The following is a 16,167-nucleotide window of genomic DNA, read 5'->3' on the forward strand; positions in this document are numbered from 1 at the left end:
ACTGCCTGGGATTCCTGAGGCCAGCCTCCTTCCCTGGTAAGTTTGACCCCATCCACTGCTCTTGATTCCTACGACTTGATTCAATCTTCTAGTTCACACATCCTGTTCTCCTTCTAGCCCTGGGCACAGGCCCACTTCTTGTCTTGCCACCCCACACCTCTGGACTAACCTCTTGGCCCAGATTACCCTCACTGCTTCCAAAACCTTTGCACCCAGACCAACCCAATTCATCAGTTGACTTCCCTAGAGACCTCACAGCCTGCCCCCGCCCCCAACTTGCCTTTGCATGCCGGAGACCAGCCTTCTGCCCTGGCTGTCCCCCCAGCAGGTCCCCTCATGGCCAACTTCCCAGCATCCCTATCAGGCAGGCAGACCTTGAAATACCCACCAATTTGTCTTCCATACCTACACAAAAAGTAACTAAACTACATAAACAATATTAACAGAACCAAAATTAAATTAAAACAAAAACAGAGAAGTTCCTGTTGAACACATAACCAACAAAAAACATCCATATGCCCAAATGGGAATGAGAAAACAGAAACAATATGAAAAACCAGGAAAATATGTCCCCAACAAAACCCACAAGGCCTACAGAAATGCACAGCATTAAGAATCACCCTGTAGAACCCCAGGACACAGAATTTAAAAGAACAATCTAAACATGATCAAAGAAATTCAAGAAAACACAAACAACTCAATGAACTTAAAGAGGAAAGGCATAACCTTTTGATGGAAGCCCAAGAATATACAACTATATGGCTTAATGAAATATCAAAAATAATTCATAGCTTGAAAAGCAAATTCACCAAAGAGATAGAAATAGTGAAGAAAACCCAAATGGAAATGAACATGAGACTGAAAAACTCAATAAACCAATTACAAACAATAGGAGAAAGCATAAGCAGAATGAATGAAATGGAAAACAGAATATCAAGACTGGAGGATAAAGCTGAAGATCTGGACTCCTTAAGCAAAGACTATGCAAAATAAAAAAAAAAAAAAAACCCACAGGAATGGAATACTCAGGAAATGTGGGACAACATGAAACAACCAAATCTACGTATTACAGGGATACAGGAAGGAGAAGAAAATCAAACCAATGGCACCGAACAGATCTTCAATAGGATTATAGAAGAAAACTTTCCTAAATTAAGGAAAGATATACCTCTAGAGATTCAAGAAACACAGAGAACACCATTAAGACATGATCAGAACAGAAAGTCCCTATGACATATCATAGTAAAAACATTAAGTGTACAGAACAAAGAGAGAGTACTGAAAGCTGCTAGAGAAAAACAAGTTATATATAAAGGAAAACCCACCAGAATTACAGCTGACTTTTCAATGCAAACTATGAAAGCCAGAAGAGCAATGAACAAAGTATTCCCAGTTCTAAACAATCATGGGTGCCAAGCCCAAACACTTTATCCAGCAAAATTATCTATCAAGGTCAAGGGGAACAGAAAATTTTCCATGATATAAATAGGCTGAAAGAACTCATGTCTTCCAAACTAGCCCTATAGAGAATACTTGAAGCAATACAAAGGAGTGAAGAAAGGAATGAGTATGCCCAAGAGGCTACAGAGAGAAAATAAGGAAAGGTGTAACAATGGAAACACAAAGTAGGGCCACAAACACAAAGAAATTAAAATGACAGTATACACATCTTTCAATAATAACACTAAATATCAATGGCCTCAACTCCTCCATCAAAAGACACAGGCTGGTACAATTGATCAAGAAAGAAAACCTATCTTTTTTTGTCTCCAACAAACTCATTTCACCTTCAAAGGTAGACATTATCTTAGGGTGAAAGGGTGGAAAAAAATATTCCAAGAAAATGGCCCTAAGAAGGAAGTAGGTGTCGCAATTTTAATATCTGACAAAATAGACTTCAAATTAAAACTCATTAGAAGAGGAGGGTTACTTCATTCTAATCAAAGGAACAATTGACCAGCAGATATTATAATCATGAACATTTATCCACCAAACTCTGGGGCACCCAATTTCATAAAGTCAGTAGTCCAGGACTATAACACAGAGATGGACACCAACTCAGTGTGTAGTAGTTTTGAATGAGAATGTCCATCATAGGCTCCAAGTATTTGGACATTTTGTCACCAGTTGGTAGCACTGTTTTGGGAGGCTAAGCTGGAGGAAGCATGTCACTGGGGGCAAGCTTAGAGAGTTCTTAAGCCCTGGGGGATCTGGAGTTATCCTCTTGCTTCCTTTGCCTGCTTGAAGATATGAGAGCTTAGCTTCTGCTTCCCCAACCATCTCCGCTGCCAAGCCTCCCTGCCATGATGGACTCCTGCCCCTTTGGAACTATAGGCTTAAATAAACTCTTCCTTTTGTAAGTTGCTTTGGTCAGTGTTTCTATCACAGCAACAGAAAAGTAACTAATACACAGTGATATTGGGTGATTTTAATACCCCACTTTCTTCAACAGACAGGTTAACTGGAGAAAGAATAAACAGAGAGACATCTGAATTAAATGACATACTACATGAAATGGACATAACAGATATATACAAAATATTCCATGCAATCACCAAAGAATACACTTTCTACTCAGCAGCTCATGCAAATTTTTCTAAAATTAACCACATCCTGGTACATAAAACAAATCTCAATCGTGCCCTCCGCCCCTTGACTCCCCCAGCTTCATTCACCCTCACATCTCCACTGCCATTCTCCAATAAAGCTTATAATCAACAGCAAAAGAAGCTCTAGTAAATACATGGACTCATGGAGATTAAACAACACACTCCTGAATCATGAATGGGCAAATTAAAAGAGAAAAGTATTCCTGGAACAAAATGAAAACAAGAACACAATGCAACAAAACCTCTGGGACATCATAAAAGCAGTCCTAAGAGGGAAGTTTATAGCTCTTAGTGCCTACATTAAAAAACAGAAAGAGCACATGTAAATGACTTGATAATACAACTCAAGACTCTGGAAAGGCAAGAACAAACCAACCCCAAACCTAGTAGACAAGAAGAAATAACAAAACTCAGAGCAGAAATTAATGAAATAGAAACAAAGAAAACAGAAAATCAATGAAACTAAGAGCTGGTTCTTTTGAAAGGTTAAACAAGATAGACAGACCCTTATCTCAGTTAACCAAAAAAAAGAAAGAGCAAATCCCAATCAACAAAATCAGAGATGAAAGGGAAAACATCACAACACACACACGTACACACACACACACACACACACACACACACACACACATCCAAAACATTGTAAGGGAATACTTTAAAAATATATACTCCATTACATTTGAAAACCTAAAAGAAATGGATGAATTTCTAAAATCATGGCCACCACCAAAGTTAAAGCAAGAGGAGATCAACAGCCTAAACAGATCTGTAACAAATAAGGAAACTGAAACAGTAATACAAAACCTCCTGAATAATAAAAGCCCAGGCCCAGAGGGATTCTCAGCAGAATTCTACCAGACACTCAAAGAAAATCTACAACCAACACTACTTAAATTATTCAAAAAGACAGGAACAGAGGGTGAACTCCCAAACTCTTCTATGAAGCCAATATCACTCTAATACCAAAACCAGGTAAGGATACCGCAAAAAAGAAAGGTATAGACCCATAACCTTAATGAACATAGATGCAAAGACACTCAACAAAATACTTGCAAACTGCATACAGACACACATCAAAAAGATCATCCACCATGATCAAGTCAGCTTTATTCCAGAGATGCAGGGATGATTCAACATAAGTCAATAAATGTAATAAAACATATAAATATTCTTAAAGACAAAAACCACATGGTCATCTCAATAAATGCAGAAAAATCTAACATGGATTCATGTTAAAAGTCCTAGAAGGAATTGGTCTGGAGGGAACATACCTCAACATAATTAAAGCTGTATACAATAAACCCTTAGCCAACATCATCCTAAATGGAGAAAAACTGGAAACATTCCTATTAAAATCAGGAACCAGACAGGGCTGTCCACTATCTCCACTGCTTCTCAATATAGTACTTGAAACTCTTGCAAGAGCAATAAGAAAAGAGAAGAAAATTAAAGGAGTAATAATTGGAAAAAGAAGTGGTCTTTTAAATTATCCCTATTTGCAGGTAATATGGTATTAAACATAAGAGATCCCAAAATTCTGCTAGAAAACTGTTAGAATTGATTAATATTTTCAGTTAAAGTGGCAGGATACAAAATCAACTTTAAAAAAATCAGTAACCTTTCTATATACCAATAACAAGCAATCAGAAAAAGCACTCAAGGAAACCCTCCCATTCTCAATAGCCTTAAACATAATACTTAGGAATAAACCTAACCAAAGACATTAAAGATCTCTACAATGAAAAATTTAAAACTCTAAAGAAAGAGATTGAGAAAGACACTAGGAGATGGAAAGACCTACCATGCTCATGGATTGGTAGAATCAATATTGTGAAAATGACCATTTTACCAAAAGCAATTTATAGATTCAATGCAATCCCAATCAAAATACCCATAACATTCTTCACAGAACTTGACAAAATCATCCTAAAATTCATATGGAATCACAAAAGACCCCAGATAGCCAAAACAATCTTGGGCAAAAAGAGCAACGTTGGGGGGGCAGGAATCACCATACCAGATCTCAGATTATATTACAGAGCTATAGTCATAAAAACAGCATGGCATTGGCACAAAAATAGACACGTAGGTCAATGGGACACAAAAGCAGACCCAAACATGAGTACATGCAATTTCAGCCACCTGATACTTGACAAAGATGCTAAGAGCACACAATGGAGGAAAGATAGCATCTTCAACAAATGGTGCTGACAAAACTGGATCTCCACCTGCAGAAAAATGAAACTTGACCTTTATCTTTCACCCTGCACAAAAGTCTACTACAAATGGATCAAAGACATCAACATAAAACCTGAAACTCGGAAACTGCTAGGAGAAAATATAGGCAGCACCCTCCAAGATATAGGCATAGGAAAGGATTTTCTAGCAGACAACAGCTACTCAGGCACTAAGGTCAACAATCAGTAAGTGGGACCTCATTAAATTATAAAGTTTCTGTACAGCAAAAGAAACAACTAAGGAAGAGAAGAAGAAACCCACTGAGAGGGAGAAAATCTTCACCAGCTACACATCCAACAGAGGATTAATATCCAGAATATACTCAGAACTCAAAAAAGAAAGAAATAAGAAAATAAAACCCCAATAAAAAGACTGGTGATAGATCTAAACAGAGAGTTCTCAAATGAAGAAATAAAAATGGCTAAGAAACACCCTAAAAAGTGCTCAACATCCTTTCATTAGAGAAATGCTGATAAAAACCACTTTAAGATTCCATCTTACCCCAGTCAGATTGCCAAAGATCAAGAGAATGAAAGACTGTAAATGCTGGAGAGGATGTGGAGAAAGAGGAACGCCATTCACTGCTGGTGGGAATGCAACCACTATGGAAAGCAGTGCAGAGAACCCTCAAAAAACTAAAAATGAACCTACCATACGATCCAGTGATACCATTTCTTGGCATATACTCTCCAAAGGACTCATCATACTGTAGAGATACCTGTACATCCATGTTTGTTGCTGTTCTCTTCACAATAGCTAAGAAATGGAAACAACCTAAATGTCTCTCAACTGATGAATGGTTAATGAAAATGTGGTACATCTATCCAATGGAGTTCTCCTCAGCAGTAAGAAAAGATGAAATTATGATATTTTCAGGTAAATGGATGGAGCTAGAGAGTATTAGAGTGAAGTAACACAAACGCAGAAAAGCAAGCGACGTTTGTTGTCCCTCATTTGTGGACTGTAGCACCAATCCCTTATATGTGAGTACATAAATTCTGATGTAACACCAGGAGCCAAGTAGAGGCAAAGGATACATGGAGGTAAAGGAAAAGAATGAACCTGAAAGGGGGAATAGTAGGGAACAGATGTTACCTGAGGGAGGTGGAAAAAATGGGAGCAATCGGCAGGGAGGAGAAGAGGGAGGGACATGCAAGGGACCATGCTGTGGGGGAGGGAGAGAAGTCAATAAAATTCCTTTTTTTGGTAGTGTAAACCAGTCTGAGTGGGACTTAAAACTGTTACTTACAGACTGGGGTGATAGTACAGTCAGTAAAGTACTTGCTTTGGAAACATGAGGACCCGTGTTTGATTCTCCCGGTATGCATGTAAAAAAAGAGTCAGGCACAGTGGGTAGTGGTGTGCCTTTGCAACCCTAGCACTGAGGCAGGGATAGGTGGATCTCTTTGGCCACCTAGCCTAGGCTTTTTGGTGAGTTCCAGGCCAATGAGAGCCTGTCTCAAAACAAAACAAAACAACAACAAAAAAAACCAAGGTGTCAAGGGCTAGAGAGATGACTGAGTGGTTAAAGCACATGCTCTTTTTGCAGGGAACCCTGGTTGGGTTTCCAGCATCCACATGGTGGCTAACAGCCTTCCATAGCTCTAATTCTAGGGTATCCAGTGCCCTCTTTTGCCTCCACAGGGACCATCCACACATGTGGTACACATACATAGATGCAGGCAAAATACACATAAAACAATAAAAAAGAATATAAGATCATGTTGTAGAACTATATTTATTAAAAACAAACAAACAAAAGTGCCAAGGTGGGCAGCAACTAAAGAACAACAGCCAAGGTTGTCCTCTGGCCCTCCACGTACTTGTACACACATGCACATACACAAACCTGTTACTTATAATCAAAGGACTTTTATGTTTTAAAACTGTAGTCCACATGTAAGCATATGATTCCCATATTAGCAGCTTTGGGTTTCATAGATCTCAAATTTACAGGTTCATGTGATCCTCCTACCTCAGTCTCCTAAGTAACTGGGTCTATGGGCATGCACTACCATCCACACCCAGCTTTGTGAGACAATGTATCTGCAAACATTTGGGATGGGGTATATCTCTCAGACAAAACCCAAAGTTGTTATTAACTGTCATTACCTCCAGGAAATACTGCTTTTTATTTCTTTGTTTTGAGATGAGATACCACTATGTTGTATAGGCTGATCTTTAAAATTAAAAAAATTATTTTTTATTTTATTTTAGCTTCTTAATTTTATTATTTTTTAAATTTATCACCCATTTTATCACCCCTCCCAGGAAGTTCCAGCCCACCCATTATTTCTTAGCTTCTTGATTTCTCTGAATTTTAAAATTTAAACATGTATATCTAAGATTTCAAAGGTAGCATCCAGCTATGAGAGAGAACATATGACATTTGTCTTTCAGGGTCTGGGTTACCTCACCCAGGATGATTGCTTTCAATTCCATCCATTTACCTGTGAATTTCACAATTTCATTTTCAAGAGCTGAATAATATTCCATTGTGCATATGTACCACACCTTCATTAACCATTCATTAGTTGATGGACATCTAAGTTCTTTCCCATTTATGGCTATTATGAAAATGGCAACAATGAACATGGATGAATAGGTATTTCTGTAGTAGGGTATAGAGTCTTTTGGGTATATGCCCAAGAGTAGGTCATATGGCAGATCAATTTCTAGCTTTTTGAGGACTCTCCACACTGATTTTTACAGTGGCTGCACCAGTCTGCATGCCCGGCAGCAGTGGATAGAAGTTATCCTTTCTCCACATCTCACCAACACTTGTCATTGTTTTTTGGCTCTTAGCCATTTTGAGTAGGGCAAGATGAAATCTCAAAGTGGTTTTAATTCGCATTTCCCTGTTGACGAAAAATGCTGAACATTTAAAAAAGTATTTCTCAGTCATTTGTGTTTCATCTTTAGAGGATTCTCTCTTCAGCTTCTTGAGCCACGTCTTAATTGGGTCATTTTTTTTTTATTTTTAAAAAAGTTCTTTGTATATTCTAGATACAAACCCTCTGGTCAGCGGTATAGCTGGTAAAGATATTTTTTCCATTCTTTAGGTTGTTTCTTCACTCGAATGATGGTATCCTTTGATGTACAGAAGCTTTTCAGTTTGATGTGGTCTCATTTGTCACTTGTTGGACTTAAATAACTGCATTATTGGAGTCATGTTTAGAAAGTCTTTTCCTGTGCCTATAAGTTCCAAAGTATTCCCTACTTTCTCTTCTATCTGATTCAGGGTACTGGGTTGTATGTTGAGGTCCTTGATCCATTGTGCATGGTTGAAAGACAGGGATCTAGTTTCATTCTTCTACATGTTATTTAGTTTGACCGGCACCATTTGTTGAGCATACTGTCTTTTCCCCAGAGTGTATTTTTGGTTCCTTTATCGAAAATTATGTGACTGTAAATGTGTGGATTTAAATCTGGGTCCTCAATACTATTCTACTGATCAATGTGTCTGTTTCTATGCCAGCACCATGTTAGAATTCTGTGGGAATTTTAATGGGTATTGCACTGAATTTGTAGATTGCTTTTGGGAGGATGGCCATTTTCACAATATTAATCCTACTAATCCATGAGCATGGGGGTTCTTTCCATCTGCTGGTATCTTCTTCAATTTCTTGCTTGAATATTTTAAAGTTTTTATTGTACAAGTCCTTCACTTTCTTTGCTAGAGTTATTCCAAGATAATTTATGGATTTTGAAGCTGTCATGAATGGGACTGCTTCCCAGATTTCTTTCTTGGTATGTGTATTAGTTACTTTTCTGTTGCTGTGATAGAAACACTGACCCAAGCAATTTATAGAAGGAAGAGTTTATTTGAGCTTACAGTTCCAGGGGAATTACAGTCTGTCATGGCAGGGAGGCATAGTGGCTGAAGGTGGCTGGAACAGGAGCAGCAGAAGCTAAGCTCTCACATCATCATGCAGGCACAGGAAGCAAAAGAGTAGCTGGAGATCCAGCAAGGCTTAAGAACTCTCTAAGCCCACCCCCAGTAACATGCTTCCACCAGGATAGCCACATCTTCTAAAACCTCCCAAAACAGCGCCATCATCTGGGGACAAAATGTCCAAATACTTGGAGCCTATGGGGAACATTTTCATTCAAACCATCACAGTATGTTTGTTGGTGGTGTATAGGAAGGTTACTGATTTGGGGGTGTTGACTTTACAACCTGCTACTTTGCTAAATGTATTTATCAGCTCTGGGAGTTTTCTAGTGGAGTCTTAGGATCCTTTATGTATAGAAGAATCGTATCGTCTTCAAATAAAGATACTTAGACTTCTTCCAATCCACATTGTAGCCCCTTTATCACCTTCATTTGTCTTATTGCTCTAGCTAAGTCTTCAAGTACTATATTGAAGAGAAAGGGAGAGAGTGGACATCCTTGCCTTGTTCCTGATTTTAATGGGAATGCTTTCAGTTTTTCTCCATTTATATGGTGTTGGCTGTGGGCTTGTGGTATATTGCCTTTATTATGTAGAGATAGGTTTCCTGTATGCCTAGGTGACTTTTATCATGAATGGATGTTGGATTTTGCTGAAGGCCTTTTTCTGCATCCAGTAAGATGATCATGTGGTTTCTGTCCTTGAGTCTGTTTATGTGATGGATTACATTTATTGGTTTATGTATGTTGAAACATCCCTGCATCTCTAGGATGAAGCTCACTTGATTGTGGTAGATAATCTTGTTGATGTGTTCTTGCATTTGGTTTGCAAGTATTTTTTTGAGATTTTTTTTGCATTTATCAGAGAGACTGGTCTAAAATATTTTTGGGGGGGGTCATTGTCTGGTTTTGGTATTAGAATAACACTGGCTTCATAGGAGGAATTAGGAACTTTTCCTTCATTTTCTATTCTATGGAATAATTTGAGTAGTACTGGTATGTTTTTCTTTGAAGGTTTGGTAGAATTCTGCATTGTATCCACCTGCTCCTGGGCTCTTTGTAGTTGGGAGATTTTTAATTACAGTATCTATCTCATTGGTTTTGATGGCTGGTATATATCTGATATATCTGTAGCACCTGAGAAAGCTGGAAGAGGATGACAGAGCTTCCACGTGGGTGCTGGGAACCAAACCTGGGTTCTCTGGAAGAATGGTAAAAGCTCTTAGCTCCTCAGCCACCTCTCCAGCCCAGGCTGATCTTGAATTTATAGTTTCAAATGATCTTCCTGCCTCAGCTTCCTAAGTAGTTGGGACGATGGACATGTACCACTATACCAGCTTACAGTAAGTTTAGAGATGGCTCATTTTTATTACTTTTCAACACACTGAAAGTTTTGAGAGTAGTACACACATAGTTATACAGCAATGTGCTAAAATGAATGCTAGGTATAACTGATTTCTACAGTGTTACATGAAACTAAAAGCAAAAATCAATAGGTTCATGATGCTTAATTCAAACACACTTTAATATTTGAAAGAAACTGTTGTTAATAAAAAGGAATGACTGGGGAGAGGCAAGGATCTACTGACACACCTGCCTTGGAGTTTCCTACACGTGGTGACAAGAGCGCAGAGCAGGAAGAGGCCCAGTTTATAGGGTATATACTGATGCTGAGGAACCAAACCCTACCACTGTGGACCAGGGCTCCTTTATAGACTTCAGTTCTTCACAGAGAACCCAACTCATCATCATCATCATCATCATCATCCTTATTTTAATCCAGTGTTCAGAAAGGCCCACTGTTTCAATTTCCAGAGTAACGTTCCTTGCAATATGCTAAATTATCGAACACAATTTACTTTGATTAAATCAATATGTTCTCTTCTTTCAGTGTTGCAGACAGAATATGAAATGTCCCTCATAGGCTCATATTTTGAATGGGACCAGCATCCAGTTGGTAGTGCTAATTTGGGAGTTTACACAGAAACTTTAGGTACCGAATGCAGGTCCTTGGGGATATATTGTTCCTGGCCACTTCCTTTCTTGCTCTCTGTTTCTTGGTCAGCTCACAAAGTGAACAGCTTTATTCTTCCACATGTTCCTGCCACCGCAATGTCTTCCCCAAACACATGGAACTGAACAACCATGGTTCTGAAACTGTGAGCCAAACAAAATTCCTTAAGTTGTTTACCCCAGTGACACTAAAAGCTATGGCTACATTCAGCTACGTTAAAAGCATTTCTAGAAGAAACCATTTGTTACTTCCTTTTTGGCCTAATTTACTCTCATCAGTAACAGAATCCTAGCCAATGTGTTATATGGTAAAACACTATTTTTCAGCTTTTTTACAGCTAGGTTGGCATTTGACTAAATTCTGGCCAATGAAATGTGTACCATAATGCTGTGTTGACTTTAGGCTCAGCTCCTTAAATCCCAGTTCACCTGGACCCTTCTCCTTTCACTCAGCACCACTACTTTCCAGTTTTCTTTGCTGCTGACCATAAGAAAACAACCTACACACCTTGGAATGGAAGGACCAAAAAAACACACCCAGAGAACACGGAGCTAAACATGGCAATCCCAATATAAGTACATGTAGCAAACAGATTTCAGCTTTCTATTACAAGCTTGGCTTTCTAAGTAACTAAAATTTCTAGGTTATTTTATGATATAATAGTATGAGCTTCACATTCATTAAAGGAGGGCCAAGCAGGGTCATTGGACCCTCACTGGAGTATCCAGCCACTCTTTCCAGCCAACTGTATGTAATTGGGCCCTAATCATGCATGGTCTTCTGGATGTGGGGAGGGCTAAAGTATACAATCTGGGGATGGCTAGGAAGAGAAGGCATGACCCATGCTGGGTAAAGGCTTTCCAGTGTGCATATCCTCAGATCATACATACACCTCAGCAACCCCTCAGATATCTTGGTAAGTAAGCTCAGTAAATTCATTGGTCCCCTAGTAAAACTTTAATCAAACATTGGCTTGACACTAGAACCTTAAAAGGGAATAAGCATTGCTTAGCATCTCCAGGAAAAGAATTCTCAAGACAGATAGAAAATTTATTTATTAATGCTATTATGTCTCACAATTACTAAAAAAAAAAAAAAAAGGAAACAAAGAGGGGCTGGAGAGATGGCTCAGCAGTTAAGAGCACTGACTGCTCTTGCAGAGGACCTGGGTTTGACTCCTAGCACCCACATGGCAGCTACAGACAGTCCTTAACTCCAGTTCCAGGGGAATCCGAAGCCCTCATCTGACCTCTGAGGCATTGCACGACATGGGTGAACTCAAACACATGCAGGCAACACACTCATACACATAAAACAAAAATAATAAAATATTTAAAAAAAGAAAGAAAATGAGAATGTAAAAGATGTTAAAAGGATGAGACAAAAATAATATACATATAATCTTAAAATTTCTAAGGTCATAGTTTAGTCAACTAGTTTAAGGAACAAAATATGTATCTAGTCAAGACTTATCTGAAAATGCTCTTTTTTTTTTTTTTTTACCAAAGCCTTATCTACATAGCACATGGTAATTAAAAGTACCAGACTGATGAAACTAACCTTATTGGATGTTTAACAGTCATACTTTGAAGCCTATACTAATCTGGTCAGAGGGACATAAAGGACAGTTTTTGCTCCTTGTCCTTTTTTTCTTTTCTTAAAAAACTAAAATGTAGGCAGCCCAGTCCCCCAGCGTCCTGGGGCCAGCAGCTTTCCTAGGTAGGTTTGGCTGCGCCCACTGCACCTTGACTCTCCCAGCCTCATTCACTCTCCTAGCTCCCCCGCCCCATCTCTTCCCCTAGCAGGGGCACTGACACATCTCTTGTCTTGGCATGCCAGACCTCATGGCCCAGATTCCCCACTGCTTCCTGACCAACCCAATTCCTCTCTCTAGTCCCCAGGAGCCCTCTGGGCCTCTTCCTGTTACCACCTCCCTTTGCATCTCTGGCCAGCCCAGCCCCCCCAGCTTCCTGGGGCCAGCACCTTTCTTGGAGGGATCCAGTACTTAGGAGAAAGCTTGAGAGCATCTGACCCTCATCCAGCTTGGGCCTCTGTGGGAACTCCTGTGCAGGAAGACAAAATCAATTTGCCCCCACCAATCTAAAATCAAAAGAGAGAACCTGAAGCCTAGATCAGTCAGCTTTTCATGCCCAACAAGTAAACCACAAAGGCACACAAAGTTTACAAAAAGAAGCAGACCTAAATTCAATAAAGGAAATCTTAGGTCTCACACAAGAATCAGAAACTACAAAAGAAATCCACATGTCAAAGTCATAGTGAGAAAATAATAAGATGGAAAACCCAAATAATATATCGCCATCAAGTACCAACAGTCCTATAGAGGAGTACAATGAGAACACCCTAGAGATAACACAGGACATGAAATTCAAAAGAACAATTATAAACGTGATAAAAGAATTCTGTGAATTTAAAGAACACAGAAACAAAGAAATTAAAGAACTGAAAGAAGATAGGGATAAACTGCTGAATGAATTCAGAAAAGAATTAGAAATATTGAAGAATAATCAGGCTGAAATGAAGAAGGAAGTGAAACACTCAGTAAGCCAATTAGAAGGGACAGGAGAAAGCCTCATCAATAGGATGAATGAAATGGAAAACAGAATATCAAGACTGGAAGATAAAGTGGATGAATTAGACCACCCAGGTAAAGAATATGAAAAATTTAAGAAAACACAAGAATGGAATATGCAGGAATTGATAAACTTCTGAATGAATTCAGAAAAGAGTTAGAAATATTGAAGGATACTCAAGCTGAAATGAAGAAGGAAGTGAAACATTCAGTAAGCCAATTAGGGACAGGAGAAAGCCTCATCAATAGGATGAATGAAATGGAAAACAGAATATCAAGACTGGAAGATAAAGTGGATGAATTAGACCACCCAGGTAAAGAATATGAAAAATTTAAGAAAACACAAGAATGGAATATGCAGGAATTGTGTGACACCATAAAAACTGACACCAAACTTACAAATCATAGGCACACAAGAAGGAGAAGAATCTCAGGATAATGATATTGACCAGATCTTCAAGAGGATTGTAGAAGAAAAATTCCCCAAATTAAAGAAAGACATGCTCATACAAATACAAGAAGCATATAGAACACCAAATAGACAGGACCAGAAAAGAAACTCTCCATGATACATCATAGTAAAAACACTAAACATACAGAACAAAGAGTGAATACTGAAAGTTACAAAAGAAAAACAAGTCACATATAAAGGAAAACCATCAGAATTACAGCTGACTTTTCAGTGCAAACTATGAAAGCCAGATGAGCCTGGACCAAAGTATTCCCAGTTCCTAAATGACCACAGATGCCAACTCAGATTACTTTACCCAGCAAAGATGTCTCTTATAGTCAAAGGGGAAAGAAAAATCTTCCATGACATAAATAGGCTGAAAGAATTCATGTCCACAAAACTAGCCCTTTAGAGAGTTCTTGAAGCAATACAAAGAGCTGAAGAAAGGAACAACTGTACCCAAGGGGTTATGGAAAGAAACTTAATGAAGGTATCATTGTGGAAATGCACAGCTACATCAAGAATGTGAACAGAAATAAAAATGACAGTAGTCAATACATTTCTTTCATTAATGACTTTAAATAGCAATGGACTGAACCTCCCGGTCAAAAGACAAAGACTAGTTGAGTGGATTAAGAAACAAAACCCATTTTTTTGTTGTTGTTGTCTGGAAGAAACTCATCTCACTTTCAAGACAGAAAAAATACCAAGTGAATGGTACTAAGAAAAAAGCAGGCATTGCAATTCTAATAACTGATAAAATAGACTTCCAATAAAACTAATCAGAAGAGATAAAGAGGGCCACTTCACTTTGATCAAATGAACAATTGACCAAGAAGATATTACAATCATGAACATATAGTCACCAAACTCTGGGGCACCCAACTTCATAAAAACAGTGCTAAGGACTTTAAGACCCAGATTAATCCCAACTCATTAATGGTGAGGGACTTCAATACTCCATTGTCTCCATTAGATAAGTCAACAGGACAGAGAATTAACAGAGAGATGTCTGAGTTAAACAATACCATACATCAAATGGGCCTAACAGATATCTACTGAATATTCCACCCAAGCACCAAAGAATATACTTTCTATTCAGCGTCCCATGGAACTTTCTTAAAAATCGACCATATACTGTGGCCCAAAACAAGCCTCAACAAAAACAACAAGATTGAAATAATTTCATGCATTCTATCAGGCCACAATGCAATAAAGTTTAAAATGAACCCTGGAAGAAACCCTAGTAACTATGTGAACACATGGAGATTAAACAACACACTCCTGAATGATGAATGGGTCAAAGGAGAAATTAAAAAAGGAATAAAAGTATTCCTGGAACTAAATGAAAATGACAACACAACACAACAAAACCTCTGGGACATGTTGAAAGCAGTCCTTGGATGGAAGTTTATAGCTCTAAGTGCATTCAGGAAGACATCAGAAGATGGAAGGACTCTCCATACTCATGGATTGGAAGAATTAATATTATGAAAATGACCATCCTACCAAAAGCCATTTATAGATTCAATGCAATGCAAATCAAAATCCCAATGACATTCTTTACAGAACTGGAAAAAAAATTCCAAGATTCATATGGAAGCACAATAGACCTTGGATAGCCAAAGCAATGCTGAACACTACTAGCAATGCTGGGGGGATTGCTATATCAGATTTTAAACTGTATTACAGAGCTATAGTCATAAAAACGGAATGGTACTGAAACAAAAATAGATTCATAGGTCAATGAAACAAAATTGAAGACCCAAATATGAGTACATGCAATTTCAGCCACCTGATGTTTGACAAAGGGGCCAAGAACATTCACTGGATGAAAGACAGCATGTTCAGCAAATGGTGCTGGCAAAACTGGATCTCCACCTGTAGAAGAATGAAACTAAACCCCTGTCTTTCACCTTGCACAAAAGTCCACTCCAAATGGAGTGGACTTCATTAGAATATTAAGTTCTAATATTAATATTAATTCTAATATTAATTGTGAAACCTGAAACTCTGAAAATCTTCACCAGGAACACATCTGACAGACATTTAACATCAAGAATATATAATGAACTAAAAATAAAGAATCAAGAAAGGAAGTAACCCAATTAAAAGATGGACTAAGGAGCTGAACAGAGAGTTCTCAAAAGAAGAAATAAAGATGGCTAAGAAGCATCTTAAAAGATGTTCAACATTAAAGCCACTTTAAGATTTCATCTTACCTCAGTCAGACTGGCTAAGATCAAGAGAACAAATGATGCCAAGTGTTGGAGGGGATGTGGGGAAAGAGGAACACCCATCCACTGCTGGTGGGGCTGCAAACTGGTTCAACCCCTATGGAAAGCAGTGTGAAGAACTCTTAAAAATCTACAA

The 16,167-nt window shown here is 38.4% G+C and overlaps 1 protein-coding gene across 5 annotated transcripts in view; it reads right to left on the reverse strand.

The window, feature by feature from the left end:
• Ankrd31 (ankyrin repeat domain 31) overlaps positions 1–16,167 on the reverse strand; it is a 193,906-nt gene that overhangs the window by 2,909 nt on the left and 174,830 nt on the right. The window contains exon 22 of one of the 5 annotated variants that reach the window (XM_029561907.1): positions 10,769–10,896. The exons of the other annotated variants lie outside the window; for them this stretch is intronic. Within the exon in view, the coding sequence (XP_029417767.1) occupies positions 10,823–10,896 (74 nt within the window). The 3' untranslated portion in view covers positions 10,769–10,822. Of the gene's footprint in view, positions 1–10,768; positions 10,897–16,167 lie in introns of those variants that run through there. 5 annotated transcript variants of the gene reach the window in all.

This window comes from Nannospalax galili, unplaced genomic scaffold (assembly GCF_000622305.1).
Source record: "Nannospalax galili isolate Female #2095 unplaced genomic scaffold, S.galili_v1.0 scaffold1054, whole genome shotgun sequence".
NCBI lineage: Eukaryota > Metazoa > Chordata > Mammalia > Rodentia > Spalacidae > Nannospalax > Nannospalax galili.